The following is a 27,253-nucleotide window of genomic DNA, read 5'->3' on the forward strand; positions in this document are numbered from 1 at the left end:
TGGTGTAATGGTGCATTAGTTTCTCCAGAGAGCAATACAAATACATAGTTCCGCTCGAGGAAATGAGCACCAATCTGAATTGATGTTACAACTGTGGGATTTCTTATGTAAAAGGCTCTATTTTCACATGCTATTACTTTTACGTGTCTAGTGTTCATTTTTTTATTTAGGAATATTAAGCTACATGATCCATTTGCTCATTTTCTGGTGACATTTCACAACTAGAAGTTTAGACTTTTTTCTAGATATTTCAGTATGGTTATTGTAGCACTTCTGACTACACTAATGCAAACTATGTTTTCACTTCAGATTTGTTTTATTTAATGTTTCTTTTTAATTAAATTATAAGGAAATTTCTTTGCTAGGCTTTGAGCCATAGGTTGGAGGCTGACTTGAAAATCGAATCAAATGCTTTTTTTGATCTCCATTTTTTGTTAACCTATAGTAAATTACTAGTAATATTTGTGACTATATTTACAATATTAAACAATGGGTTGGCGATAAACACATTTGTTTATGATTAAACTGTTTTTTATGATTTTTTCCCACAAAAATTACTGTCCTCATATATTTCCTTCAATATTAGGATGAAATTGTATATTTTGATATCATTTGTCTTAGAAATTTAAATGTGTGACACATTATATATTGAAGGCAAAAAATAGAGGAAAATTGATATTTTGAAAAATGACCACTATGGCTAACACTATTAATAAATGTTCGCTAATCATTTGCAATATGACAGACAAAAATCACTGCTTTTTATATTGTATAATAGCATGTTTAATCTTTGCAGCAGCTCTGTAAACTAGGTATTTTTTTTAATACATCAATGTGTGGGAGATATACATGGATCGGTTGCCTCTCACACTCCCCTTGCTGGGGACCTGGCCTGCAAGCCAGACATGTGCCCTGACTACAAATCGAACCACAGGCCAGTGCTCAATCCACTGAGCCACACCAGCCAGGGACTAACTAGGTATTATTAGAACATTAAAAATAATATTTTTTACTGATAAAAAACTGAGCCTAAGAGAGGTTCAATAACAGCTAATATTACAAACCTATGTAATATTACACTATGTAATATTAGTTTGCCAAAAATAGTTTCTATTTTAAAAAGCATACCCAGGGACTTTAACCATTCCAAACCACTAAGACTTATGTAAGCAAAAATATTGTAGGTGAAAGATTAGTAACACACACACAATTCTAACCTATGATTCTGAGGTATTTATGTTTAAAAATTTTCCTATCTGTAATAAATAAACACACATGTTTGTATTATTTCTGGGGCAACCTTTGTTACATAAATAACATTTTCATGATTATGTCTTTTCTGCAGAGAGGGAGTGTAGCTTTTATCAAATGGATCCATGATCCCCCAACAGAAAACCTCTCTACCATTTTCCCATCTTGATTCTATGAATATTAACTGCATATGTTAGCTGAGAGATTTGAATAGAATAATTTCTGATTGATATGTGAGGTCTGTCTAGGAAAAGTCCAGCCATTGTTAATATAACAGTATTTGCATGACATTGATGTAACCTGGCAGCCAAGGAGAGCAGACTGGAATGTGCATGTGTGAACAATGACGACTTTACTGCACTAGTCAGTGGAGGCAGTAAATGCCTTGAGTGAGCATGTGTACTATATGGCCATCCCATTCAAACTGACTGAGCAAATACACCAACGAATTTGCATCAGATTTTGCGTTAAGCTTGAATATTCCTCTGGGAAACTACTCTGATGATTCACAAAGCCGCAGCTATGGGCAACTGGCGATTAGCAGCTTCATCACAACAATGTGCCTGTTCATGCATCACATCTTGTACAGAATTTTTTGGTAAAACATCAAATCACCCAGGTGACTCAGACCCCCGATAGCCAAGATTTGGCACTGTGCAACTTCTAGCTTTTTCTAAAACTGAAGTCACCTTTGAAGGTGACTCAGATCACCTTCAGGAAATCCATGAGATTCAGGAAAATACCCTGGGGCAGCTGATGGCGATTGGGAGAACTGTGTGAGGTCCCAAGGTGCCTACTTTGAAGGGGACTGAGGTGTCATTGTCCTATGTACAGTGTTTCTCATATCTTGTATCTTTTTCAATAATTGCCTCTATTTTTCACATTATATGTTGGATACCTTCTGGACAGACCTCATACATTCAAGCTTATTCTTGTATACTTATATTTTAAATTATCACACTATATAGTACCAGTTTTAATTATGTAATTGACTACATTTAAATTACTAGCATTTACAATATATCTTTAGTGTTTTTTAGACGTGGGAATAAATTAAAACATTAAATAAATAGGTCTGAAAAATGCTTTATTTTTTTTATCAAAGCCATATGTATTCCTCAAAGAGTTGACATTTGAGTAGAATAACGTGAAAATTCAAACTAAAATTCCATGCCCTCATAAAATAAACTCTACATGTACTTAGCCTTCCAATCTGGACCCTGAAGGCTCCTCTAGTAGAGCACATTTTCCTGGTAAGCGGGACAGACAGTCAGAATACATTCTCATTTTTATCAGAATAAAAATAAACCTTTTAGCTGCCCTCAGACACTTCCTTCCACACCTGATTTCAAGTCAAAAGGTCAGGATACTCAGTGACTTAAAAATCACACCCTGTGAAAATATGCCTGCTCCTTCATTCATCCAACTCTCCCTCGGAGTTTGTTAACAATTTTCTGCTGGAAGAAACTCTTCTTTTGTATAGCGGTGCCCTCTCCTGGTGAAGATTTCTAGACAATGTACAAAATGAATTCACACTCCTATTAGGTATAGTTAATCAGACCTTTTAAAAAGATATTGATCATATAGCTTTTAGGTTTTGGGGCAACATGTTGAACAAACAATAACTGCAAGTCAAAGTTAAAGAATTTACAAAGTCTTTGTATTGATTGTCTTTATCTTCCTTTCTCTCTCTCTTTCTGCTCCAGGAACTAGAAAACATCATTAGTCAGATGATGCACGTCGCCGAGTACCTTGAATGGGATGTCACTGAACTTAATCCAGTATGTACATAATGATTTAACTTTTGGCTAAATTCTAGCAGGTGCCTTTCTCTTTTGTCTTTCTTGGAACCCTAATCCATTATTCTCATTTGATTTTTATGATAGCTCTAAGATACTATTTCTAAATAGTAGTCAAAATGGATCTTGAATAAGGAAGGGTATATGAAATTCTTAGCAGTGCCTTTTGCTTTTCTTCCTTATGGAAACTAATTTGAATGCTGGTCTCATATACATGCAGATACATAGGAGCTACTGACGCACCTGCCACTGTCATGCCATGCCATACCCAAGTCAGAGTTGATATGTGCTCTTCATCTCTGTGATTGTCCTTCTATGAAAATTGGCAAAGCAGTTGCTGTAAGAGGGAGAAGGGATTAAGAAGATGATGATAGTTCACTGTGCACAATGTATTGTGCTACCTTTTGTGTATGTGCTTTTTAATGCTGACAACTCTCTGAGGCAGACACTACCATTCCACTCATTGCACAATGAGCAAATTGAGATCCCAAAAGGTTAAAGTTAGTTATCCAAAGCTCTGAAGCTACTTACTCAAATCATTGAGAGAAATAGTATCTAACAATGCTTATAAAAACATAAAAGGCTTCTTATTTTTCATAGGTTTATTCAAGTTACAAAATACACGCTTAGAAACTGACTTTAGTTCCAAGTAGTATTTTGGGGAGCATTAATTAGTTTTATTTATGTTTTTTTCTTTTTGAAACCAGCTAAATTCAGCAAATTGTACATGAGCTAAGCAATACAAATCCGTTTCATTTAAATGGTTTATATTTTATTTGAGTTCAAAAGTTTGTTCTGAAAACACTATTCCCATTTATGCAGTTAACGGCATGATGATGGCATGGTACAGGAAATGCGGGCTCTGATGGCATTTCCCTGGCTTTACAAGCTTTTGCCAGTGAACTGCAATGAAGTCACATACAATGTCATGCACTAAGGTGGGCACCATGCTTATGGGGCTTTTCAAATTTTGACTCAATGGATTTTTTGGGGGGGATGTGGAAATACACATGCTGGGCTTAATGAGTTCAGAGATCATAACAATGTTGTAGATGTTATATGGAAGAATAAAGTTACGGTAATGTGTTTAATTCTAGGAATGCTGCTTGATTCATCCTAATAGTATTTGCACTCATATCAAGGGACTTCTTATAAATTTTGTTGTCCATTTTGCTGATGTTAATCTAACACAACTTTCTTTCTCCATCGTATTTACCTCAATACTTGTGAATACTCTTTATCTACCAATCAAGCCTCTTGTCTTCACTGAGGTGATGGAAAAAAGGGGGTGGGATCTTTTTCCATCAGCTTTCAAAGCAGAAGTGGGCTCCACCAGTTCCCCAAAAGAGATTTGTCAGGGGAAGGTGGATTTGAGAAAAGGCTGATCCAGATGCTCTAAGGAAGGAAAGAATTGGTGGGTAGGCTAATTGTTATATACACTTATGGTATTTACGACAATAAACTATATAGCATTGTTTGTCCTTTGTGGCACACGCAGATAAGCCTGCCATTGCTATGAGTGGTATAAATAGTCGAAAGTCGAGATAAAAGTCTCACCTTGTGCATTATGTTTGCTGTGACAGGAACGGCCTCATCCTGCCTGGTGATTCAATGGCCCTCTCCCCGCTTTAAATGAGTGTGTACATTTGTTCATGTTGTCAGAACGCTGATAACTGTGTGTGTGAGTGAATGAAGAGGACTGAAAATTGGAGGTTGATGGCAGGCAGTAGGGAAGACTGAGATGTCCTTGGAGGGAATTAAAAAACACACACACAGAAAAACTGACCCAAGCTATAACATTAGATTTATTAGGTACAAAATGAAAGCATCAGCCATCTGAATCAACGCTCTGTATTAGATATTATTTCTGCACTTTGAAAATTAATATTGCAATCTTCTCTTGCATAAGATTTTATTTTACTATACATAACCTAGTTCTTTTTCTAATAAATTATTGTTTCTCTGTATGTTAGTTCTCTTCTCATTTAGTCATTTTACACTAGTCTACCAGAGCCTCGATCTTATGCCATTTGCCAAATTCTAAATAATTCCCCCATGTTCCATTTTGAGAATAAGGAAATAATTAGGTTGCCATCATTTTGTTCCAAAAAATCTCTTTCTTTCCAATAACTATTAGTTTCTTCTGAAGGATAATAATCTGATTTTTATGTACTTTCTAAAAGAAGACACCAATAAATCATGTTCAGGGATTTTAGTCAAACAACACTTCTATCAAACTTATTCTAATGCTCTCTGTGTTTCTTTTTCCAAATTGGTGAGAACGTCCATATTAAAGATGCTGAGTTACCTTTTTTTTTATTGGAGCTCTACTATATTTGTCATTGTGGTGCAATTAGGTGGGAAGTACTTTGCCTTTCCAGAGCCAATGGTAACATATTTGGAACTCATATATAGTTTCTGCTAATATAACACTAACAACATCTATATCACACTCGCTCTACTCATATATGCTAGATGCTCTTTGAAGATACTTATATTAACATATTTAACTCTCACAACAAAACTTTGAATCGAACATTATTAGTACTGCAATATACTCAAAGGTATTACCAACACAGTCTGTGGAGGACATTTTGGGACACTCTGTGCAAATCATCTTTAGGAGAAGAAACTAATAAAAAATGACTTGATTGTTTAACTTTCTGGCTCTTTTAAGTTCTGGTAGCCAATTAAAAACAACTTAATTCTCCTGCCTCTTACCACTTTGCAGAGTATTTCAGTTCTTTGCCATGAAGTTAATTTGTTCAGACATTATCTGACATATATTTGAATTTAAAAAATAGTCTAGAGAAAGCAATTAAAGGCCATTTTTACTCTTAAATTAAAGACATGTTGTTTTAGCTGTACCATTCAGTGATGGTGTATTAAAGAGTTAAGCCATTATTTTTAAAAGCCAATCAGTGAAAGTATCAGGCTCTGGAAATCAGAACAAAGCCACTGTACACTCAGTAATAAGGTTAATATTGTACAAAGTTACCTAGATACTTACCTCAACTCTCCGCTTAGCTGCTTGTCACAGTTCCAACCAATCCAATGCACTGCTTCATTGTGTCCTATGAAATGCGTGTTATTCATTTATTGCAAGGTTTCCCTCTACTCCTCTGCTTCAGATCCTTCATGAAATGATGGAAGAAATCGACTATGATCACGATGGGACGGTTTCTCTGGAGGAATGGATCCAAGGAGGCATGACAACAATCCCGCTTCTTGTGCTCCTAGGCTTGGAAAACGTAAGCGTCAACACAAGGGCGGGTACCTGGTCATAGGTCAGTGGGGTTCTCCACTTTACACTTTGATTATGAGTTGATCTGGCTGTTTCCTACCAGTGAGCATGTAGTGAATGCCTGGACCTTTTAATGAGTATGCACAGTACAATTTAACAGTAACTGCTTCTGTAGCCATACTTGTCATAATACATTCTCTTTGTTCTCTATTTGACATGTAATCTAGTTTTAAAAAAACATTAATGACTATCTCATTTATCTAATGCAAAAAACCATAATATTATTGCATTCTATGGTTTTTCATCCCATACATATGTCCTTTTCCTATGAAGATATTCTGTTTAACTGATATGTAATTCTTGGAGGAGCCAATTATACATTAATGTGGTTAAGAGGACATATACACACACATACACAACTGTTTCTTATATTTGAGCAGATCAACCAGACCTTTGCTCTAAGGCTGTCAAAAGTTTTCTAATATCAGTGCCTCCATTGGTAATGGAATGCTAGTTTAAGGGAATAAAATAGATCAACCCAAATTCAGAATAGGATGTGATAGAGACTTTGAAAGCAAATCTTGTCCCCCAGCCTTGATATGAATTTTAATAATAGTTTAAAAATCCATGCCAGTACTAGATTTTTGGTTTTTGCATTAACGGGAAAACTGAAATTAATAAAATGTGTATTATGAAATGTATAATTAGATTCAAGAGCATTACTAAGAGTGCCATGACACATACAATATTTAGAGATTGAGATACAAGGACATGGTGTCCACTACTTTCCTGCTGGCCTTAACACATTCCATGCTTCCTATTACCAGCCATGACAGTTTTTCAGATTCAAGACTGTACCACAGGTATTCGGAATACCAACATTTGAAGTCAGTCTCAAGAACTCTTACAGGCTGTGCCTGTAAAACCCGTGGCAGTACTGACCAATGCGTTTGTACATGTTTATTCATGGGCTTGGGAACATGGAAACGGGCTTCAGGGCAGTAGCATTTGTCTTTTTTTTTTCACAAGGATGTTCAAATTCTTTTACGTTCAGATTAACCTTACTCTTCATGAGGTCCATGGGATTTTAGATATGGTCAGGGAGGAAAAGAAAAATTACTAATGGATGACATATATGTAATTATACTTAAAGTAGATAATTTATTAAAATAGTAATAATTAGTATAAACCTTAATAGATATTATTTCTGCACTTTGAAAATTAATATTGCAATTTTCTCTTGCATAAGATTTTATTTTACTATACATAACCTAGTTCTTTTTCTAATAAATTATTGTTTCTCTGTATTATTAATACTTGTTTAACTGTTTGATATGCCTTTTGACAGATGTATATGAAACCAGACTTGGGAGAAACAAAAAGAAAATTGATGGGACATTAACATTTTAAGATTTAGGGTTTACGTATATGAAAAGTAGTTGTTCAATGACTAGTCAAGAAGTTCTAATAATAATGGCTCCTGAGAGAGAGTTTTATATTTTTAAAGCTACAATTTTGTTTGTTTTAGAAATTTATGGAAATTCTAGTATGAGAGAAGGAGACAACATGCAGGAATGAGTAGGTCAACCATCCGGCAGTTGGGGGATTAGGTAGGAAAGTGCAAAAATGAAGACTAAGTCATCTACATTTTAAATATCACAGAAAGATTTTGAAATGGTGTTTTTCTTGAAAACTACTTTTACAACTTGATTTGTAATCATAGACATTTGTGAAGTTGTGAAAATAGCATGGTTTGGTATAGTTCCTTATCCAGCTTTAACTGAAAATATTTTAAACAAATAAATACCTCTTCAGTTTCTAGCGTAGCAGTAACTTTATGTCAGCTGAATGACAGCTCTTTGCATTAGTGCACATCATGCTCACGACTTGTAATTTATCTTATAGTCATGCTATAAAATCTATAGTTTATGTTTTTAGTAAAAATATAATGTTTTAGGTGCTTAATAAGAGAAATCAATTTAGGGTTTTAAGGGTAAGCAACCTGATGTGCTCCAAAGCTGTGTTCCCAGAGGTGGACACTAGATGGCAGGGCTTCACTGTTTAAAATTTGAAAGTCACCAACCAAGATTAGATTTTCTCTTGTACCAGACAAGTTAGTCTAAGAGCAATATCCTTTTTCCTTTACTCAAAAAATGTCAATGATATTTAAATTGCCATTTAACAAAATGCATAAGCCATGTAATTATGATCACAAAACGTAGTATCTATTAGAAACAGCTTTTTAATAGGCAGGGTGTTTTCACAAAGCAGGAATGACAAATTGACAACTGAGTGCTGAGGGCCTTTTTTTTTTTTTGGTAATTGAGATTTATTTCCTTTTCTGTAGGCAGTTAATGTGTTATGTTATTACCTGTAGAGAATTTGATTCATAGCGTTATTTCCCCCCAGGCCACTCTTCCCCTCTCTCCCCCCACATACACTGTTGCTTATCAAATTGGAATTCTAGAAGCTTTAGGTTGAATCCAGCCATTTATTGTGGGGCCAGTCTTGTTATGCTGTCCTATATATTCTTGTCTGTTGTCGATTAGGAGCTCGGGGAGTAGGCGCTAATTGACAGCGCATGTTAAATCCCGGAGTGCGTGTGAGAGTGGTGTGTGAGCCGGGCTGCGGTGCTCGGCCAAATTACACAGAGAAGAACGTCGTCCTAGGAGAGTAATCCGCGCTTCTAATATAAGGCAGAGCAGCTGTGATTGTATTGTAGCTTATTTTTCTCCATTAACGGAACTCTGAAAGCTACCCTATTTTAAAATAAAAATCAGTTTTAGTTCCAAAATCAGAAATGTACTGTGTATCAGAACGTCTATATCAAATAGTAGAAAGAGCCATTTCCTTTTTCTTGCATGACGTCTGTCAGGCTTTAAGATACCCATTATGAAGCAGTACAGACTCTTACACCGATGGAAAATAGTGCCTTTGGGGGTATATGAGATTTTGATTGCAATAAAAATTTATACCTGAGACTTACTCTTTGTTCAGTATTCATCTCATCGAAAACTTATTTTTAAAAATGTCTCGTTTTTGAATGACTTTCTTAAAAAATAACTATATCTAGTGACAACTGTGTTCCAGTAAGCAAACTTTGTAAAGGGACAGTTAGTACATAATTTCTGGCTTGGTAGGACACAGGTCTCTGTTGTGACCAGCTCTCCAGCGAAGAGCGAAAGCAACCACATACGCGACGTGAAGGGAACAAATAGCAGGGCTGTGTTCCAGGCAGGCTTGACCTGCAGAAATGGTCTGCTGGCCCGATCACTACCGATAGTGCCCTGACCCCTGATTTATTCTAGGACCACTCTGTCGTATTACAAACACAAAGGTTTGTGATTTAGTTTTAGTCATTTAGGAGACGGCCCTCTAATAACTTTTAGCTCAATTAGAAAACCCCCCAAGACTCGTGGACTACTCAAAAGAAGGCATAGTAACAGTGAACTTCATCAGATTGCTCTTCACCCTGGCTCTGTTATTAATTAACTAGCTCATTTTTTTTTTGCCTGCCAGTCATTCTTTCTGGACATATAAAATGTTAATCAAGAATACCCCTTTCCTTCTAATATTCTTTCAGTACAGATATTCCTTTTCCTAGGAAAAACAAAACAAATAATAATGCTTAAATTCCTGAAATCTGTAGTCTTAGATCTTCACTAGATTTTTCAAGGAAACTTCCTAAATTCATATTATTATATAAACAGGAATACACATTTAAGTAGAAGCCTCACTAGAAATGATGCTACCTTGACTTCTTAGTTTTAAAATTTTGTGGCCACATCTGACCTGTATGATTTTAGAATGGGATATGTATTTTGACTTAACTACATGTGCTCACAGAATCCTGGTCTTTAACCCTATAGGCAGTTCAAACTTGGCCATTGAGTGAAATGTTTCAGGACACAGGCATTTTTATGCCTGACTCACTAGAGTAAAAACAATCATTTGGTTTGCCTCCTGATTGCTGATGAAATGTGATCCCCGATAAAATTTTTGAGTATGGTGGAGAGTAGAAGATGACATATTCTTAATAGACTGAGCTATATTCAAAAAAGTGATGTTCTCTACTCTATTTTGAAGATTTAATTTGGTTGACTTGTTCTTCTGTTCATACACGGCTCAGTCGAGAAAGGTGTTACAAAGCAGGATACACTCAACATTTCTTGAGATCCCAGATCAGAGCGTTCACTCACGGAGCATGACTGTTGAGTTTGCCTTTGAACCTCAAGAATGGCAGGGTCTGAGCCTGACTTCTGAAAGTGGGACCTGGAGATGAACAGTTGAATGCTGCTGCAGTCAGAATTTTAAAACTTCTTTCTGCATTATCTTTTTGTCTAAAATGGAATTTTCTTTCATATAGATAGAAAAGTAAGGTAATTTAGTGGTGCTTATTACGTAATGAGCTGGACTTAATTGGTCACATCAGCTCTTCTACATGTTATAACTGAAGTCAGTGGAAGTGGAGACATGGCTGGGTGTGTGAGTAGGGGCCTTTTGGCTGTGGGGTCAGTGAAATGTCTCCTCGAGGTCTTTTGAAGACATGACGTTATTTATAATAGTCCTAGTTCAGTTGCACACTATGTGTGATCTTGAATGTAGGTATTCAGGGGAAAAAAAACTATAACTTTAGAAGTCACTATTTGTAATGAAATAGGTTTCAAAAGTTCCAAAGGGCATTTTTCCCTTTGAAACCTCCTTTGGACTTCTGGGGGATTAAAAGGAGAGGAAGAACCTGGAGCTTCTCTGTGTGAACTTTCCCAGGATTCATTAAGCATTTCTCGATGATAAACACATAACTAAACTGCTTCATTATAAGATACAATGTTTTCTAAATATCAGGAATATGTTTCTATAAAAAAATCATGAGACCATTTTTGATGAAATATGTCAAACTTATTATAAACATCCTTCTAAAATCTTCTGGGTAAAACAGTGGAACCTTATACAACTCAACCTGATGATGTTAATAATATTTGCTGTTTATATAACACCAGCTTTCTGAGGAGCTAAATTGACTTCACAGGTATTGTGTAATGAAAGCTCACACCACGGCCTGGGAGAGGAAAGGGGGTACTTGCACTTTATTAGAGAGGAAAATAAGAAGAGAGGTCAAATGGCTTATCTGCACTTTCAGAGGAGGCCAGGAATCAAGCTGTCCACATTTCCTCTGCATTTCTTTCTTATAAAAACGAATTCCTCTCTACAACAATAAATATTTATTCGCAACAGAAGTACTAATCGGAACATGCTCAACCGGCTGACAGAATATAGCAGGGGGCAGATTCTCCCCCCCCCATTGAGTTTACATTCTAAACTAGACAAACAAGACAGGACGTGAAAATACAGAGAGTTGGAGTATAATTTGCACTGCTGAGAAGTAGCTGGCTCTCGGTTTCAATTTCTTCTCTTGAAGTCCCATACATATTTTATCTTTTGCATATTTTGGCAATATATCCGGCTAAGAGCTATAAAGCTGTTTAATTTGTTTTTTGGTAAAGCCTTTTACGTCTGGGTAATGGCTTTGCACATCACTTGCAGCCCGTAATGTGGCTAAGCGCTCTGATTGACAGAACACCCACGTTCAGACTTGTTTATTCTTGATAAGGAAATGCCAGCTAATGTGGTCCATATGTGCTCCTCCACAGGGTGAGGCTTATTCACATGTAGTGGACAATCGTTTAAAAATAAAATGACAAGGATTATAAGAACACTAATACGTATGAAAATCGGATTTTTCCATTCTCCTTTTCACTTAAAAAATTTTTAAGCTTTAAACCATTGACTTTATCAATAGGTTTTAAAAACTTAACAACCTCATTGCTTAAACTTTTGAAATCAGGATGTTTTATTCTTATTTGAAGGCATAGAAATTTAAAAATATAGACAGTTTGGAAAATATAGCAAAGTTAACAGTTATGTAAAACATTCTATTCATGTAATCAACATACTAAAATTCTTATGACTGAAACAAGCCAGAGCTGGATCCAGAAATGACTACAAAGACCATTTCGTAAGGTTTGGGAGAAAATTAAAACGCTTATGTCTTCCGAAGTCCTCTCCATGATACCTCCTGTGTTACTGCTTTTGTTGAGAACTTGTTACTCTTTTGTCAGACACCTGAGCCTTGTCAAGGACTGCGAAGGGTCTGAAATTTAGCCTACTTAGCAGTTAACAAGTTAGCTTGCCAGTTTCACTCTGGATGCTGGCAGAGGACATGAGACTCCTGGGTCAGAGACCAAGGACTTTTCAGCTCCCAGCAAAGCAAGCGAGAGTTTCATGCCCGAGCCTGTTCTCTGGGCATACGCAGTCTCAGAAGGATGGCATGGAGTGTGGCCCAAGGAATTCCTGCGCAGACCATCTGAGCTTGGAACCCCTGGCTTAGGGAAACTCCATTTTTTATAATGTGAAGTAAACAGACCTGCTTAACCTTTGCTGAGGTGGGGAAGATTTATTTTTTATTTTATCCACCCTCTGCTGTGGAGGGATACATGACTCTATTGTCTAAAGTTATTTGTTATTTAAACATCTTTGAAAAGATAGCCTAGAAAGAAAGGACTGCTTCTGCTTACAAAATGTGCAGAAATTTGAGACCCATGGAGCATTAGCTTCTAGGAAGCATTTCCACTAATGTTTCATATTATGATGCAAATTTGACATTTCTGGGTCTAATGTAAGAATTAATTATTATGGATCTAATCTGGTTCTACAAATCTGGAGGTTTATGTCTTGGCTGAGAATAAAAAAAAGTGGTTCGGAAACACTGATGTTTTTTAATCATGAGAAACAAGATGATCTGGACAAGTTTATATTGTTCCACTATTAGAGAATTAGTATTATAGTGTGCCCCCAGCACATAGTAGGTGCTCAAAAATTATAGGGTGAATGCATCCTAAGAAATATGACAACTTGGCTAATTATGACCTATAATGGTTTTGATAGAAAGCCAATAAATGATGTCTAAAATTAACTGAATTTGATGCAATTTGATGAATGATATATAAGCACTAGATCTTAATGTGAAAATAATGGTAATAAAGTAATAATATGTAATAACTTCATTTATAAACTTCTCATAACAATTTCAGGACATAAGTGTTGTTATTTCATTGCACTTTAATCTTGAACAGTGCAGATGTGATTAAATACCTATTAGTGAGGTTGCTATTATGGCATTATATATAGTTTTCTTTAGAAGAATAAATAAAAATTACAGTTGTTTTCCTAAAATGTGAATTTAAACAAGGTTTTATTGTGGCAAATAACTATGATTTGTATAAATATAGTGAGACAATTTTAATATTTTACCCCTTTTATTAGACTGAAATTATTCATAGTTCTTAAAAAAGGAGAAAGCAAAAACGATTGTCATTTAGGTCTTTTAAAAGGTCTATTCTTTAATATTTACTATTTGAGACCCATAAAAATGTATTAATATAAACTTTTAACTTTTAGGCAACTCTCAGCTGAAGCCTTAGATTATCACCAATAACTGACCTTTTAGTATTATTCCTTGTTAGTATTATTCCTTGTCATCCCATTCTTCGGCTTTCTTTCGAGACTTAACCACCATCATAAAACTTGCATATTCCGACTGCTAAGCAAGGGTTAACATTTTCTTTCCAAGTCCTCATTTCTACGGCTCTTCCCCTCATTTTCTCTTTTTTATTCATTTATTCTTTATGGAATTGTGCTTAGGATGAAGTATTCAAAGTCGAGGCAGACACGTCCCTCAGTTTGGCAGGTCATTATGAAGATTCGGGACATGCCCTTGAACTGCTGACATTGGACGAAAATTTGTGGGTTGCCGTAGCCTCTGAGATTTGTTCGCAGGATCCCATTCCGCTAAGAGCACATGTGTTTTTCTAGACTCTGTGGCGACCTTGGAGAAAGTCAGGGATGAAATAACAGATTGTCTTCAAATGCTTCAGTCCAGCTCTGAATTTTATTGGCACTTACATATTCCACTGTTTATTTCATTAAGTGCAATCTGTTTCTCTTACGTCCCGTGCAGAACGTGAAAGATGATGGACAGCATGTGTGGAGACTCAAGCACTTTAACAAACCTGCCTACTGCAATCTCTGCCTGAACATGCTGATCGGGGTGGGGAAGCAGGGCCTCTGCTGCTCCTGTGAGTATGTTTGTCCCAGGAATCAGCACCTCCGGTGAGGAGAGGTTGATGCTTATGGGGTAGTCCTGTTTGTTGATGGAGACCCAGGGATGATCCTCACCATTCCTGTATCTGTGACTGATACTCCCCTGGGGTGCATTTCTGAGCAATTGGGTCACTCCCTTTTTAACTTTCTTCAGTTTTGGAAAACCCTCACTTAGGAAAGAGTGAAGGACATTTTCCAATCCATTAGCAATTTTCTTTCCACTGTAGTTTAATTTATCATGCAAATGTTCCCATTTCTATGGAAATTATTATAAAATTTTTACTAGTTTCTCTTTTTTATATCTAACTCATATTTATCTTACTTTTTTTCCTTTCCAAGTTAGCCACCTTATTCGTGTTGACCTCTGATGAGTCAGTTCCTCAGGTCTTTTAGAAAATGGTTAAATTAATTGACTGTCAATTTGCATTCAAATTAAGAAATCAGAAGAAACACAAACTAACCTTATACCATAGGCACATTATTTTTAATGCTATTATGAAGAAACTCCCCACATGTGATTAATGCATACTGGAACCCAAAGCCTTGCCAGTTCACGAGTTGTGGTCATTATTTTCCCTTTAGTACATTCATCTTCTCAATTTCCATTGTATTAAGTGAGTGCTGTCTAGTGGAAGTTTCTAATAGTGTACTTTACACTTCATTTATAAGTCATCTACATGTTTTTGAATCTACACCAGACATGCCTGAGACATTTTTTCATTCCCTGATGTCGGTGGAAAAGCAGAGGGTATGTCCCGTCCTCCTCACTCAAGTGCGAGGTTGTCTTGGTCCAGCAATTTGTCCATCTTATACCCTTTTCTGTGTGGAACTGTCAGGTTTATTAAACACATCCGTTTTTGTGTATTTATACTAAGTCTAATTTCTTACTTGGCTTCCACACAATGTGTCATTGTCGGAAACCATTTTTAGGTAGCCACTTCTTGTAGTACATTTGGGAATTGATTCCAGCTCAGCTGTATTATTTGACATTAGAAACCATGTTTCATTGCCACCTTTAAGTGATGTCTTATTTAAGGATTTTAATAAAGTTACATGATATTTTCCCGTGCTGACTTTAGAGGGCAGTTTCTGGTGGTTTCATTTGAAGAGCTAGTTATACTAGAACCTTCTCCGTGTACCAGGGAAGTACTTTGTTTTTAAAGTTCTGGTATTTCTAAAGAAAAATAATTTTTCATGGGAGATTTTGTTGATGGAAGCATAAGAAACATAATAACTCTCTAAAAGGTGAGATGACATATAGACAGTGAGAATTTTTGCTCACAAATTATAAGTGATTAGTGTGGCAAATGCAGTATATTGTCAATATGAAAGAGAAGAAAATGTATGTTTTCTTCCTTAATGTTGAGAAAGGAAATCTGAAGTGTAGAAAATGTGGAAAAGTTTCACTATATAAATATTATGTGGACTTTGTACTTTTCATTCTAATTTTATGCAGTGGTTTAGTATTTGTTTTATTAAGAGGACAACATGGTTGTTTCTGATTTAATTTTGTCTCTATATTTATGCATTTAGAACTCTTAATTTTATTCTTCTATTAAAAGAACATCTGTATAGGACCCTAAGTCACTTTCAAAATCAAGCTATGCAATAAATAATTTGAATATGCCAGTGAAATATGTCATAGTCTGTATGTATACACACATATATGTATGTGTGCATGTAGATACACATTGCATATGAACATAAATATTCACATTGGTGTATATGTATATGTCACATGTTGCCTAGCAGAAGTCGTTCCCTTTGGACAAACACTGCCGTGAAGACAAATGAGGGAGGAACAGTTACTAAAGGCCTGGCCTGTATGATGAAATCTCTTCTCTGGAAATAGACTAATCAGCCATTTAAGGTTTAGATAAATCAATAGACAAAATAGCATAAACTCATGGTCTTTTATTCCCATGCTCGCCAGCTGCTCTCATGCCTATACTTCATAAAATATAGATCTCTTTCTCTAGCAAATGACACCAAGCCATTTGGCAGTCATCAATTTGTCTTTAATATTTTTGTCATCTGGAAGTTATTGTGAAAAATTTGAGGGAGGTCTGATTTAATTAGGCATTTCCTGCTATGCCATGACAGAGGCGTCTTGGTCTTTCACATGCATAATATTTCCTGTGCTAATCGGTCTTTTGTATTCCATGGTGAAAACAGTCGACTGAGACTTTTTCTTGATGTGGCTGATTGGATTGATTAGGGAGCAGTGGACGTGAAATGAGATTCTGTTAATGTCATTCTTTCCCTGTAAAACTGCAAGCAGGACCAGGATCAGCTCTGAATCTGTGTCCGTGTTTCCTTACAGTTTGCAAGTACACAGTGCACGAGCGCTGTGTGGCCAGAGCGCCTCCTTCTTGCATCAAGACCTACGTGAAGTCCAAGAAGAACACTGACGTGAGTGCGGGGCCCTGCGGGCTTTCTGGAGGAGGCGTGTGAGGACATCTCCTCTCACCACCACGCTCTGTTCTGTCCTAGGTCATGCACCATTACTGGGTGGAAGGCAACTGCCCAACCAAGTGTGATAAGTGCCATAAAACCGTCAAGTGTTACCAGGGCCTCACTGGACTGCATTGTGTTTGGTGTCACATCACAGTGAGTAACGCTGGAAAACGAGTCTCTAGACATCTCTCACTTCGAAGACTGTGCATCTCATACTCTTTTTTTAAGAGTCCTACCCCTTCAAGATCACCCTGAATTCAGACTAAGCATAAGACCGTGGGAGTTTCTGATTTCATTCGGCTTTCAAGGGGATAAGAGGTGGAGTCATAGAATCCAATATTTTAGAGATAGTGACAACTTTAGATATGATACCATCTTACAGTTTTCTATTGCACTCCATGGAGCCTTAGGAGTTGCCGGGAAGGTAATCAGCAATCACAGCGAGGCTCGGGCAATGAGCGTGGGATACTGACTGAATAGAGCGCCTCTCTCCCTCTACACTGCAACCCTAGTTTGGTAGAGTTTTCTGGTTTACCAATATAAATTTATTTTAATCACAGAATCTCTGGAGGGTGAAAAAGGTAGAATGAACAAAATGCGAAGATTTAATTATATAGTAAAGATACTAAGACCAAGGAAAACTAACCAAAATGACCTGGACCTTGTGGCTAGGTAGAGAAGCACTTGGATTCACATTTAATTCCTGATGTTTCTATGAACTCACTTGTCCCTTCTTTACATGTTGTTAATCTGTTCCTTCAGTTCAATCATCAATTGAGGGATAAGAAGTAGAGAGCTAAACTCATTCTTGGCCTTGACAGGTGAAAAAGAAAAGGTACATTGGTCTTTCTGGGGAAACTTTAGGACTCCATCTGGTGTGTGTGATTGTTAAAGCCGACTCCAAATAACCTCTGGAATAAATGCAGTTGTTAGATGATACTTCCTGTGTTTCATGTTTAATTTCCGGAGATTAATTAGAATGCACATTTTTAAGAATAGCAATTTTTGACAACATAGTAATAAATCATTTAAGGACTGGGCTTTTTGTTGTTGCTGTTTTTTTCCTCAATTGCTTTTTCTAGCTGGCGTTTGAGTCCTCTTGTTATAAGACCAATTGTTCTTGCTTTTGTGGGAATAAAACAGTGGCAAGTTTTGCAAATGGGTTTCTCTGTGGTGTCCTTCACCCTGCCCCCACTCAAGCTCACACATAAACACACAAGATAATGAGAAAAACAAACTGTGACTAGCATTTCAAAAATAACTTTAAGTACTTTTTTAACTGAATGCATTTTCTTCGATTGTTTTCAGCTATTAAATTGTATTTACATTTGAAATTCCCTCAATTATGAAAAACAGTTTTATTTTTTGAAGCATTTAGTTATTATAATAAATTGTCTAACAGTGATTTAAATTGCACATATGAATTACTCAAACATAACGAGTTCTCAGTTTTAAGAAAACACAACTATTTTATTTAAAAAATCATGCACATTAAATATAGCCATTTTTGCTACACATCTGTAACAATATATACTTTTTATTTCTGACATTTTAGGATCCAGCTCCTCTGATTTTTCCGATATAGTACATCTTTCACTAGTTATATTTTCCATATAAACTGAAATTAGAGAACATCAGAATTTATTTTTTCTTTGTATTTTAGGTTATTTTCTCATTCTTCAAAAATTTCAAATGTAATGTCTTAAATTTATTATTTTTCTCTACTTTTTATTTCTTGAAAAAAATCCATGTGTTTTAAATGCATACTTATCTTGAACACTCTAAAAATATGCATTGGTACCTCTGTTAATATAAAAGCTTTTAGAACTTTTTTCTATTTGATTGCTCTCCCACTTTCCCCATTTAATCTTTATGAAGCATTGCACATGCTCCACTCTCTGTATTTTATGGAAATCACTCTCCTCAAAGTTACCATCACTAGTGGTCTCTCACTGTTACAGTATTCTGAAATTATTTTTGTTTAATATTCTGCTTTGTTTTTTCTCAATTTCTTTATTCACAAGTATATGTTTATACTTGGTCTTGATCCTGGCCCTAATTTTACAGGAAAGTAGGCACTTCTTTTTAAAAGAAAAGAGAGGTTTACATCAGAATAAACTATATTTTTAAAAATCTATGTATTTTTTTAATGTTTAAATCAGTTCAGACAACAGGGCTTTACATCTTTTTCTTAACTAAAGATCCCTGTGTACAGGAAGATAATTCTATTCTTCAGTACAGAAGAACACAGTGTAAACTGCAAATGTCCTTATGCCCCGGAGTTCTACTTGGGAAACAAGCCCACCATGGACACTGTAGTGTAAGACAGAGTCAGAAAATACATGGCTGTCCTCTTCTAAGCTGCCCCAAAGTCTGAGGCTCCCACCCCACATCAAGCTTATTTGCTGTAAACCTTGATGTCTGGGAGTCCCATCAGTATTTGGTTCATGAAGCAAGACTTGAGCAGTAATAGAGTTCTCATATATTAAAAAAATGTATATAGCCTTCTCAAAAGTAACTTTAGCTTCTGTGCATTTTTTTGAAAATTTTAAGCAATTATAAGGACTCATTAATATATTGATTTTGTGCCTAAGTTGAACAGAATAATTTACCTTAGACCATTTATGTATTTAGTATAATTTGTAGTTTCTTCTTTAATCACTGTATGAAAATTTTAGTCTAAAGTTCACTTGCTCTTGACTGATGCTCGCCTGTTACTACCAATTGCCTTTAAGCAAAATGTATCTACTTTCTTATGTTCTTCTACTTTCCAAAAAGTGCTATTCTCGTAGCAAAGGGCTAATAGAAGTGAAGTTGATGGAATATGGCACCATTGATATAAAGCTTTACATTGATGTCCGGGAGGAGGCCTAGCTACATGAAGACCAGGAGGAATAGATTGCAGAGAGGAACACAGAGGATGAAAGTGGACTTCATTTCATGGCTTTCAAATGATATTACTTCCTTTTACATATTACTTTTGGAATGGCATGAGTCTCAGAAGTCAGACTGAGCAGTTTCTTAAGATGGTCTATCTCCAATAACCAAGATGGTAGTTGTGTAGCCTTGGGCCAGGTATGGAAAGGTTTTGGGCAGTTTTCTAATTTGTGAAATAGAGTTAATGATACCCATATTGTAGGATTGCTAATAATAATTAAATGAGTAGATGTGTCTAGGGCAGAACCTCATATATAGTAAGTGCTCAGTAATTGACTATTCTCATCGTAGTGAAACCTGGGTAAAACATTACAGGGGATCACAAAACCCTACCCCGGGCTCTCAGAGGGCACTCCATGAATATTACTCATGGCTTTTCTCTTCACCTCTGGAGGGATCTGCGATTTCCCAGTGGAAGGGAGAACAGCACTTACATGTTCTGAAAACATCCAGAACCATGTGGTCCTGAATCTCACTAAATCCCAGACTAAGCTGAGTTTTTTATAATTCACAAATAGCAACTATTCCAACTCTCTTTTCCATCAGACATGTAACATCACACTTGTAGCCACTGAAAATAGAGATAGAAATCAACTTATTTTATTCTTGTCTTTCACCTTTCTCTCTTATAGTCAACCTCTCACTGAGACTTTAAATTTTCTCCTTAAAATAGATTTCTCAGATTTGAGTTTTCGTCTCCATCCTCCCCAGCCCAAGTGCAAGCTCTTAGCACCTCTTAACTAGATTAGACAAGAATCTCTTGGCTTATCTCCCTAACAGAAGGTACTTTTCCTATAATGCAGGCTGCCATCCACCTCCAGAACCATCTTCTGAAAATACTAGTTTGTTATCATATGCCACCTTCAGCAACCCATAATAGTTCTGTGATAATAAATGCAGCCCTCACCTCCTCCTACCCCGACCTGGTTTTCAGTTCCTCAAATATCAGGCCGTAAGGCACAGGCCTTATGTAACATCCCTTCTACACACAGCCGCCTGTGCAGCTGTGCGTGTTTGTTGACATTCTCTTGGGGAGGCCATGCTCTCCCTCCCCCCACTGGCTATTTTGCTTACTGCATTCCCTTCAGCGCACCCACTTTAATTTCTACTAAACTTCAAGAACCAAATAAAAGTCCCTATCTTCCTTGAAATTTTCCTTGGCACTGGTATTTTTTTCTGAATAACTTACATATTTTTCAAAAAATAATTTTTCTGCCCTGGCTGGTGTAGCTCAGTGGACTGAGCACGGGCTGCGAACCAAAGGGTCGTCAGTTCGATGCCTAGGTTGCCTTGCTAGATCCACAGAGTAGGGGGCAGTGTGAGAGGCAACCACACATTGATGTTTCTCTCTCTTTCGCCCTCCCTTCCCCTCTCTCTAAAAATAAATAAAGAAAATCTTTAAAAAATAATAATAATTTTTCTTCTTTCTTTTCTCTCTTTCTTTCTCTTTCTCTCTCTCTTTCTCTCTTTCTTTCTTTCCTTCTTTCTTTCTAGAAGGGAGGGAGAAAGAGAGGGAGAGAAACACTGGTGTGAGAAAGAAACATCAATCTGATCTGTTGCCTCTTGTGTGAACCCCAACAGGGAACTGAACGCACAACCCAGGCATGCACCCTAACTGGGAATCAAACTGGTGACCTTTCACTTTGTCGGGGTCCTTCTATATTTTTAATCCACAGAAGGCTGAGATGCTCTCCAGAGGTTGTATGTCTGCATATTATAACATCAACTGCCCTGCTAGTCTAGAGTCCAAGCCAGCTTTGGTCTAATATGCATATTATTTCTAATCACCCCAAGTTCTTGATGAAGTGCTGAGTTTGTAGGAGGTTCTCAGTAAGTTCAATTTAATGTCTGGTGCACTGTCCTTCTTACTGTTCGTGCATATTTAACATGTGTGACTTAAATTCAGCTTTTTAAAAACTATAATCCTATAATATAAAATCTGCATCAGATATACTAGGTGAATTCAGACAAATTCTTAAAGACATAAACCTACTTTAGCACCCTTTTTTTAGTCAGGACCTGTGATTTCTTCATATTATAATATTTTGTCATCTTGTAGTTATAAAGATAGGCTCTTAGAACTGCAGTTTTTTTTCAGCAAATCTAACCAGTTAAGAACATAAAAATAGAAACATCATAAGTTATAACAATGTAAACTGTCTTCTAACCTTGAGGCAACAGTTTTTCCTGTGCTTTATAATTCAATCAGCTGGGCTCAATGTCCTTGTTGGTTCTCTATTCCTTCTCCTACTCACATCTCCGGAACCTTCCATCCCAGTGTTTATACCTGTTCATTTCTTCTCCGAGGGCGTTTCCTTGACTTTCCATTTAAAACATGTTGTGATTTGCCCCTGGTTGTAGTAAAATGTCATTCCTCAGGCAGGCCTCACCAGAGCAGGAGGGGGAGACATTTTACTTCAGTTTAACAGCATAAGCCTGTATTATGGCTTTGATTTATTTACTTTGGTATTATGTGGGCCTACTACTTTTGTGAAAATATTAAGCTGGAAGCAATACTGTTGAAAGGTTTTCATTGTCTTTCCAATAGGAAGGTTTATGCTTTAGCAAATTCTGGAAATAATCCAGCACCCTGAGATTTCAAAATGTTAGAGACCTAAGAATCTATATCCAACAAATGTTCCTTTAACTTAGGTCATTTAGGGTTTTTTTTCCTTTTCCCCAGAAGATGAACTTATTTCTCTTTATTTTCCCCTCAAAATTCTTAGAAAAATTTGTTTTCTATTTTTTCCCTCTTTCATTCTTGGATTCTACTGCTTCTTCTCAGTACAATACCCCCAGTTTTTTTTCTCACACCTATTCAATAAATACACACACACACAAACACACACACACACACACTTCTTCTTTCCTTGAAACAGCTTTCTCCAATAAACATAGACCTGGCTCTAAATCAGGTGGTATTAGAAATTGCCGGGTGGTAATGGGAGGGAGGGGAGGGATGGGTGTGTGGGCTGGAATGGGAGTAAAAGGGAGAAAACTGTACTGGAACAATGATTAAAATTTTAAAAAATAAAATTTTAAAAAATTGCCATAAACTCTGAGATTATTTCCAAGTGTTTATTTCACTTCCAGGAAAAGCTGGTATATATTTGATATATTTCCTGGATATGGGACTGATTGATTCCCTTAACATAAGTGGGAATTGTCGTGCATAAAATAATGACCTGAGGATTTCTATGTCTTACTCTGAGAAAATGCAAAGATAACTGAACAACTGTACAACATTTTAAAAGAGATCACACTTTGCTCTGGGGCTCCACTGGCAATTTTACAGAAGAGGCAGGACCCATCCATGCTGTGGCTTGAAACCTGTCTCCATGTCTGTCTCTCTGTGTCCAGATTTCTCTCTGTAAGGTACCAGTCATTGGGTCTGGACACAAACTAATTCTGTGTAACTTCACCTGAACATGAATATATTTACAAATAAGCTCACATTTATGGGTTCCAGGGGTGAGGATTTCAACGTGTCTTTCAAGGGACTCTGTTCAGCCCACAGCATTTGGCGATCTATTATCTCTGAATCGAAAGTCCAGGGCCATGACAGAGTCTAAGAAAAATGATTAAGTTCAGTGAGTTAATAATATATTTAAACCAGTCACTAATTTTATTTTGGAGAAAATATGCAGTTGCTTTTGCCAAATCTGAGTGTTCATGTAATTAGTTTTGTTTTTCATGTGGCTTCAACGGCTTCTTTATCTTTAACACCTCTTGATAAAGATCAGTAGTCCCTTATTAGATTAAACCACTTTTTATAAGGAGTTTACGTGCCTGTGACAAGCAGAGCTGCTAATTATGAATGAACATGTAAACGTACTTTTATTTCATATGTTGTACTCTAATGTGTATAGTTACAGTACAAGTAGCCTTCACTCCACGGCAGGGAGGTAGCATGGCAGGTATTTTAGATGGAAGGACAACAGAAATACCCCTGCAGTAGAGCTCTGTCTCCGACAATAAATCAGCACTCACTGGGCTCCTATCCTTGGTTGCTAATTAACCGTTACATAGGTAAGTTTGTTGTGAAGTTTAATGTAGCCGTGACTTACATGGGGTGGCTTTTGGTTCAAAACTGAAAAATGATGTAGTTCCTTTTTTTGTTTTGAACACGAAGCTATTTTATTAATAAGTATAATTTTTCTAAAGCATGATATGTCATATTGAATTGATACGATGAGGGATCAGGAGAAATCCCTAGATGCATTTAAACAACTGTGACTTTAGCATATCTGTATGATTCCAATAAAAACTGACACCTTGATGAAAAAAAATCACCATTTAACATACTATATTATAACACCTCAATTTCAATTTGTGTCCAACGTTGATAAAAATATTGGTTTAGGTTCATATGTGTTGAAAAGTAAATAACACATTGTACAGTTATGCACTAAAGCAATGTAGAGCTGATAAATACAATATAAAGATACATTTTTATAATGATAATCATCTTATATTTATATCCTGCTCCTACTGAGATGAATCTCTGGTTACATTTACATATTGAATTACAAAGTTAAAACTAATGATGGGATCAATTATGCCCCATACTGAGCTGTGCACTTTGGAATGACTTTGAGAAAACAGGAGGGTCAAAAAGAAAAAAAAAAAAAGCATTCACAGTGTGCAGTGGTTTCAAGGAAGGACTGTAATAGAGCATAATGTGTATTTGTCAAAGAAAGCAGGCTTTTTTTTTTTTGCTGTAAAACCTAAAGTACATTTTTAGTATAAACATTTCTGAGAATTAGAAAATATATACGTTGGGTCACAGAAGTTACTAAATGGTTAATTTAAGGTAGATATATAAGGGCAAATATAATATGAATAGCTTTATGATCCTCTTTGTTCATTCTTCTTTGTAAATTATTTTTATGTACCTTTAAGGTGTTTGCTATCTCTGAGTTGAAATACAGTCTGTCCTGTGTTTGCTCCTGTCATGCAACATTTGATAGTGTCCTCTTTCTCCTTTCCTAGCTGCATAATAAATGTGCTTCTCATCTAAAACCTGAATGTGACTGCGGGCCCTTGAAGGACCACATTTTGCCACCCACAACAATCTGTCCAGTGGTACTGGTGAGTGATCCCTTCTCATCCTCCTGCTATAAAACTTGGGTTTTCTATGACTGACTGGTAGACTACACCACTAAACGCTTCCAGAGCTAATTGTCCATTGATCAAGGCACAGCTGCATGGATATAAAATACCTCATTACTTTGGAGGAGACACCTTTGCCCACTGTATTTCCTTTTTCCTTCATGGTACAATAAACATTCAGTAAGGTATGCTCTAACTGAAGCTGACTCAGGTTTTATCACTTAGTCATGCTGGACTTACCAGAAATTGTATAGGCAAAACTCCTCTACGTTGTACATGTTTTATAGATCTAGCTTCCCAGAATAATGAATTTATTCTTATGGGCAGTTTTGCTGGGGATGCACATTATATATCTGCGATGGTGAGGTTTCTTATCCAGGTCAGAGGCTCCCCAGATTGAGGACACCTTGAAGAAAGCTATGCATTGCCATTAGGAGTATTTTATTTTTTTATTAGTGAACAATAAATCAAACTATCAGGAAAGTAATTACTTAATTCACTCAACACACAGGTATTTTTCACACAGGTGAAAAATATGTAAGGGAGATAAGGTAACACTGAAAAGAATAAACCTTCTTAGAAAGAGAAGCAGATATTCAAAGACAGTATTCGGAGTACATTTCAATGTCCAAATTGTTTCTAAGATGAAACAGTTATTTTACAAAACAAACTATTTTATATCCATAATGCAGTTTTCAATTTTAAAAACAATATGAAAATTAGGTAGCTGGAACTTCAGTTGGATATAATAAAAATACAGCTAAGAAATGTTAGACAAATACTTTTCTAAAGGTCAACTGAGAAATTAGTCAAATTACTCAATTTGCACCCACTTATGGTTCATTTTTTAATTATCTGTAAAATACTGGTTGCATTTTAAATGTCTTTATTTAAAAGTTACTAAAAACTCTTCATTTTCTCAAACTACAAATATAACGCAAAGAAAAATACCTCCACATTGCTGAGGCTAGCAATAACGAATTCTAACTTTCTTCATCTAAAATTTATTAGACATCCTGTAGTAAATAAGATTAATTAAAATTAATGAGAGCCATGTAAAAACATTTTTATTTTAGATGAATTTTGGTGTCATCTTTATGCTACATTATCTTCTTAAAGAGAAAGGACTTGCAGAAATTTTATATATTTTTACTTTAAAAAAATTGAAGTAATTTTACTAGTTCAGATACATTCTCAAGCTCAGATATTAACTCTGAGAGCTAATCTGTTATGTCAACCTGTCATCCCATTCCCCATGTCAGTTCTACTCAGTTCTGTGAGGCAGGGGAAAGACAGAGGACTACTTCTTTGGCCCGCCTTCAGGTCACATAAAGTCAATCATGAGATGGATTCATTTTGTTCTATATTCTGCTGTTCTATTCTTTCTTTCTTTGAGAGAATCAAAGGCAAAGAACACCTGTCATATGAATTTTCTTCTGTCAGTCTTGCCAACTCTTTCATTGTGTTTTTAGGCACTTTTGATTCTAGAGATTTGTTTTCAATCACTAAATCTTATTGCCATTTTAATTATAATATATGTATCTCATTGTTTGCTATTTTTAAAATTTTCTTGGCACTACCTACTCTGAAGTATTAGGCACTACTGACCATCTCATTCTAAACCTTCTGCCTTTCACTGGCTCCCATGGTACCATGCTCTCCTGGTCCTTCTTCTGCCTCTCCGATCTCTTCCTTTCAGTATCTTCCCTGGGTTTCACGGCTTCAGCCTGCTCGACGCTGACATGTCCCTGTGCTCTGCCCTCACACGCCACAGCTTTCCACACTTAACTTCTTCCCGCCTTTACTTCTTCCCAGTGGGATCCTGTTTATTTAGTTGATTCCTTACCCTGTCAATTTATATTTATATTTATTTATATTTATATTTGGTTTATCCTTCTCTTCTGAATCTCAAACCTATAAAGTTGCAACCCATGTTGTTTTACGTGGCCAATATATTAGAATTACTTAATATAATCAGGATAACTTATTTTCTGAGTATAGATACTATATCTGCTACCATGCTAAATATTCATTCACATTCATTCATTTGATGAGTATTTATTGAGAATTATAAATAATATTATAAATAGGGGAAATAGTAAAATGTGAATAATATCTTTGTCATGATAAAGTTTTCATTCTACTAAGGTGAAATAGAAAATAAACAATGCAATAAGTAATTATTTAGTACCTAATTACATTAAAACACTGGTTGCATTTTAAACATAAAGAAAAAAAAGCAAGAGAAGAAGAGAAGAAATGTTAGGGCTGAGATAGAAGATGTGGTCAACAG

General features: G+C 36.1%; 1 protein-coding gene across 2 annotated transcripts in view; it reads left to right on the top strand.

The window, feature by feature from the left end:
• DGKB (diacylglycerol kinase beta) overlaps positions 1-27,253 on the top strand; it is a 597,575-nt gene that overhangs the window by 159,594 nt on the left and 410,728 nt on the right. For both annotated transcript variants that reach the window (XM_045827955.1, XM_045827954.1), the window contains exons 8-13: positions 2,958-3,032; positions 6,182-6,301; positions 14,312-14,429; positions 16,778-16,866; positions 16,948-17,064; positions 24,841-24,939. In XM_045827955.1, the coding sequence (XP_045683911.1) occupies positions 2,958-3,032; positions 6,182-6,301; positions 14,312-14,429; positions 16,778-16,866; positions 16,948-17,064; positions 24,841-24,939 (618 nt within the window). The remainder of the gene's footprint in view (positions 1-2,957; positions 3,033-6,181; positions 6,302-14,311; positions 14,430-16,777; positions 16,867-16,947; positions 17,065-24,840; positions 24,940-27,253) is intronic.

This window comes from Phyllostomus hastatus, unplaced genomic scaffold (assembly GCF_019186645.2).
Source record: "Phyllostomus hastatus isolate PE091 unplaced genomic scaffold, TTU_PhHast_1.1 phas_scaffold_78, whole genome shotgun sequence".
Lineage (NCBI taxonomy): Eukaryota > Metazoa > Chordata > Mammalia > Chiroptera > Phyllostomidae > Phyllostomus > Phyllostomus hastatus.